This window comes from Pocillopora verrucosa, chromosome 12, assembly GCF_036669915.1.
Source record: "Pocillopora verrucosa isolate sample1 chromosome 12, ASM3666991v2, whole genome shotgun sequence".
Taxonomy (NCBI): domain Eukaryota; kingdom Metazoa; phylum Cnidaria; class Anthozoa; order Scleractinia; family Pocilloporidae; genus Pocillopora; species Pocillopora verrucosa.
In genome coordinates this window covers 3,037,901-3,043,275 of record NC_089323.1, presented here as the reverse complement: position 1 = coordinate 3,043,275, position 5,375 = coordinate 3,037,901, and the positions used below count along the sequence as shown (strand labels likewise).

Here is a 5,375-nt window from a genome sequence, read left to right as displayed (position 1 = left end):
CAAAGGCCGATCTGACCACGCAGCTTCTGAGCTTCTTTAGAAGACACTCCACAAGAGATCAAATTCCTCAGCACATGTCCATAGAAGAAGAACTTTTTCTTTTTCTAAGAGACATTTCAGGTGAATTTGTGATGATTCTTGACAATGCCGATGAATTACTCGAAAGTGGAGCACCGAATGTGAAGGAGGATTTCATCAACCTTCTGGAAGTCATTCTTAGTCAATTCAAGAATTTAACATTTCTTCTTACCACAAGGGAATCTCTTGAATTTATGAATGTGCATTTTGAAGGCCATCAAGCAGTAAGAATAGGGCCATTACACGAGTCCTTCTCTCAAACCTTAGTCGGCGGATTACTTCCTAAAGCGACCGCGTCTGACTGCTCGAAAATTGCGAAAATCTGCGGGTTCGTACCTTTGGCCATGAAACTGTTGTGTTCCTCCATTACTGAAGATAATGCTCAGCCGAATCAATTTTTAGATACCTTCAAGGAATCAATAGAAAGTAGCCTTTTCGAGCTGTTGGACAATCCAGATTATCCAAGCTATCTGCGATTAAAGTTCCTATTTGAATCCTCTTTTCAGAGACTCTCTTTATCTGAAAAAGAAGCGCTGGTATCACTTAGTGTTCTTTCTGGAGATTTTAACCACTCAGTTGCTGCAGCTGTCATGGGTGTAAAAACAACTCTGGAGGCCAAGAAAATCTTGCATAGGCTTCGGAGAAAGTCTTTCCTCGACTCTAGCTCCAAACCTGAGTCATTTTCGATGCATAAGTTGATTCTGTCGTTTGCAAGAGGAAGAGGTCAAGATGAAATGAAAGAAACTATGCTGAACGCCAAAGCACGTTTGTCTGCATTTTACGTCTCTCTTTTCGAGAAGCTAAATCAACAGTTTTTGACAGGACAATCCATGCAAGCATTTATTGATTTCTATGAAGAGAGGCAGAATATTATTCAGAGTCTTATGGAGAGCTGCACCGATCCTAAGACATGTGAAGTTGCATTTGGTGTCCTGACAAAGGCGGAAATCTTTCTAGACTCCCTTTTCTGGTGCGAGGGAAAAATTATCGACAAAATTTATGATCACGCAACTGAAAAAGCTCAGGCGTTTGGAAAGAGCGTGTTCTATAGTCAGTTACTGTTGTCCTTGGCATTCAACGAAGTGACTTGGGGGATACATGGAAGATCGATGACGCTACTCTCTAAAGCCGAGGGCTTTTCTTTGTCGGTAGATGATAAAAGAAAACTCCTTTGTTATAAAGGCATCTGTCAACTGGTTTCAGGGAAAATAGATGACGGAGCTGAGAACTTACAAAAAGCTCTTTGCTTGGTGAGTGATAGCCCCGAACAGCGAATTCTCACAGTATTTGCACTGCAAATTCTTGTTACTTACTTTCTTTTCAAGAAAAAGAAAGCAACTTCTCTGGAGCTTTACACCACAGCCTTACATGAATGCAGAGCATTAGGAGACGCAAGTCTCCTTATTATTCCTCCAGTGAATAACAAAGAATTGAGAATGATCGAGGCAGATATGCCGGAACCAGACGCAACAACCACTCAACCACTTAGATTAGAAATGATTGTCGTTCTTACCAAGGCAACAGAAAAGTTCTCTGATTATGAAACAAAGCAAGCAATAAGTAAATGTGTGCTAAAGATGTCAAATCAAACAGAGAAACAGATCCTCCCACATTCCGTTGGTTTATGGACCTTCCAGCGCAACATCAATCGGACACTTAAAAATGTACTGAATAATCCCGAGGAAGCATCAAAGTTGTGCGACACATGGATCAGGTATCATAAAATGACTTTAAAACAAAGTGGAGAAGATAGCCCTGGAGATAAAGCTAAGCCCAACAAAAATCTTGACTTAAATTTGCATCAAGAAGGACTATTTAGAAATTATTTTGACCATGGCATGGCTCTTCGTAAGATGCAAAACTATTCTGAAGCCATTCAGTCCTTTCAACGCGCCCTTGACGTCGCAATAGATCTGTTTAACGAAGAACACCCAGACACAGCGGAGTGTTACTCCACTCTCGGAATAACCAGACATGCTGCAGGGAATTTCTCCTCAGCACTTCAGTCCCATCGGCGTGCTCTTGAAATAAGAGTTAACGTCCTTGGCGAAGAACACCCAGACACAGCTCAAAGCTACTTCAACCTTGGAATAACACAACATGCATCAAGAGACTTTTTGTCAGCACTTCAGTCCAAACAGCGTGCTTTGGACATAAGAGTTAAACTCTTCGGGGAAGAACACCCAGACACAGCGAGGAGTTACTTTAATCTCGCAGTAACACAACATGCCTCAGGCGACTTTTTGTCAGCACTTCAGTCCCATCAGCGTGCTCTTGAAATAAGAGTTAAACTCTTCGGGGAAGAACACCCACACATAGCGAGGAGTTACTTTAATCTCGCTGTAACACAACATGCCTCAGACGACTTTTTGTCAGCACTTCAGTCCCATCAGCGTGCTCTTGAAATAAGAGTTAAACTCTTCGGGGAAGAACACCCAGACACAGCGAGGAGTTACTTTTATCTCGCTGTAACACAACATGACTCAGGCGACTTTTTGTCAGCACTTCAGTCCCATCAGCGTGCTCTTGAAATAAGAGTTAAAGTCCTTGGCGAAGAACACCCAGACACAGCTCAAAGCTACTTCAACCTTGGAATAACACAACATGCCTCAAGAGACTTTTTGTCAGCACTTCAGTCCCATCAGCGTGCTCTTGAAATAAGAGTTAAAGTCCTTGGCGAAGAACACCCAGACACAGCTCAAAGCTACTTCAACCTTGGAATAATACAACATGCCTCAGGCGATTTTTTGTCAGCACTTCAGTCCCATCAGCGTGCTCTTGAAATAAGAGTTAAACTCTTCGGGGAAGAACACCCAGACACAGCGAGGAGTTACTTTAATCTTACTGTAACACAACATGCCTCAGGCGACTTTTTGTCAGCACTTCAGTCCCATCAGCGTGCTCTTGAAATAAGAGTTAAACTCGTCGGGGAAGAACACCCAGACACAGCGAGGAGTTACTTTAATCTCGCAGTAACACAACATGCCTCAGGCGACCTTTTGTCAGCACTTCAGTCCCATCAGCGTGCTCTTGAAATAAGATTTAAAGTCCTTGGCGAAGAACACCCAGACACAGCTCAAAGCTACTTCAACCTTGGAATAACACAACATGCCTCAAGAGACTTTTTGTCAGCATTTCAGTCTAAACAGCGTGCTTTGGACATAAGAGTTAAACTCTTCGGGGAAGAACACCCAGACACAGCGAGGAGTTACTTTACTCTCTCAGTAACACAACATGACTCAGGCGACTTTTTGTCAGCACTTCAGTCCCATCAGCGTGCTCTTGAAATAAGAGTTAAAGTCCTTGGCGAAGAACACCCAGACACAGCTCAAAGCTACTTCAACCTTGGAATAACACAACATGCCTCAAGAGACTTTTTGTCAGCACTTCAGTCCCATCAGCGTGCTCTTGAAATAAGAGTTAAAGTCCTTGGCGAAGAACACCCAGACACAGCTCAAAGCTACTTCAACCTTGGAATAACACAACATGCCTCAGGCGACTTTTTGTCAGCACTTCAGTCCCATCAGCGTGCCCTTGAAATAAGAGTTAAACTCTTCGGGGAAGAACACCCAGACACAGCGAGGAGTTACTTTAGTCTCGCTGTAACACAACATGACTCAGGCGACTTTTTGTCAGCACTTCAGTCCCATCAGCGTGCTCTTGAAATAAGAGTTAAACTCGTCGGGGAAGAACACCCAGACACAGCGAGGAGTTACTTTAGTCTCGCAGTAACACAACATGCCTCAGGCGACTTTTTGTCAGCACTTCAGTCCCATCAGCGTGCTCTTGAAATAAGAGTTAAAGTCCTTGGAGAAGAACACCCAGACACAGCTCAAAGCTACTTCAACCTTGGAATAACACAACATGCCTCAAGAGACTTTTTGCCAGCATTTCAGTCTAAACAGCGTGCTTTGGACATAAGAGTTAAACTCTTCGGGGAAGAACACCCAGACACAGCGAGGAGTTACTTTAATCTCGCACTAACACAACATGCCTCAGGCGACTTTTTGTCAGCACCTCAGTCCCATCAGCGTGCTCTTGAAATAAGAGTTAAAGTCCTTGGCGAAGAACACCCAGACACAGCTAAAAGCTACTTCAACCTTGGAATAACACAACATGCCTCAGGTGACTTTTTGTCAGCACTTCAGTCCCATCAGCGTGCTCTTGAAATAAGAGTTAAACTCTTCGGGGAAGAACACCCAGACACAGCGAGGAGTTACTTTTATCTCGCTGTAACACAACATGACTCAGGCGACTTTTTGTCAGCACTTCAGTCCCATCAGCGTGCTCTTGAAATAAGAGTTAAAGTCCTTGGCGAAGAACACCCAGACACAGCTAAAAGCTACTTCAACCTTGGAATAACACAACATGCCTCAAGAGACTTTTTGTCAGCACTTCAGTCCCATCAGCGTGCTCTTGAAATAAGAGTTAAAGTCCTTGGAGAAGAACACCCAGACACAGCTCAAAGCTACTTCAACCTTGGAATAACACAACATGCCTCAAGAGACTTTTTGTCAGCATTTCAGTCTAAACAGCGTGCTTTGGACATAAGAGTTAAACTCTTCGGGGAAGAACACCCAGACACAGCGAGGAGTTACTTTAATCTCGCACTAACACAACATGCCTCAGGCGACTTTTTGTCAGCACTTCAGTCCCATCAGCGTGCTCTTGAAATAAGAGTTAAAGTCCTTGGCGAAGAACACCCAGACACAGCTAAAAGCTACTTCAACCTTGGAATAACACAACATGCCTCAGGTGACTTTTTGTCAGCACTTCAGTCCCATCAGCGTGCTCTTGAAATAAGAGTTAAACTCTTCGGGGAAGAACACCCAGACACAGCGAGGAGTTACTTTAATCTCGCTGTAACACAACATGACTCAGGCGACTTTTTGTCAACACTTCAGTCCCATCAGCGTGCTCTTGAAATAAGAGTTAAAGTCCTTGGCGAAGAACACCCAGACACAGCTAAAAGCTACTTCAACCTTGGAATAACACAACATGCCTCAAGAGACTTTTTGTCAGCACTTCAGTCCCATCAGCGTGCTCTTGAAATAAGAGTTAAAGTCCTTGGCGAAGAACACCCAGACACAGCTCAAAGCTACTTCAACCTTGGAATAACACAACATGCCTCAAGAGACTTTTTGTCAGCACTTCAGTCCCATCAGCGTGCTCTTGAAATAAGAGTTAAAGTCCTTGGCGAAGAACACCCAGACACAGCTAAAAGCTACTTCAACCTTGGAATAACACAACATGCCTCAGGCGACTTTTTGTCAGCACTTCAGTCCCATCAGCGTGCT

At 43.7% G+C, this 5,375-nt stretch overlaps 1 protein-coding gene across 1 annotated transcript in view; it reads left to right on the top strand.

Moving 5' to 3' along the window:
• The window catches only part of LOC136277384 (uncharacterized), a gene marked incomplete at its 3' end in the record, with an annotated part of 18,770 nt that extends 14,067 nt beyond the window's left edge, over positions 1-4,703 (top strand). Inside the window, exons 4-5 of the mRNA XM_066159414.1 lie at positions 1-3,302; positions 3,648-4,703. The exon at positions 1-3,302 is cut by the window's left edge and continues 231 nt beyond it. Of these exons, the coding sequence (XP_066015511.1) occupies positions 1-3,302; positions 3,648-4,703 (4,358 nt within the window). The remainder of the gene's footprint in view (positions 3,303-3,647) is intronic.
• Between the last annotated feature and the right edge of the window lie 672 nt (positions 4,704-5,375).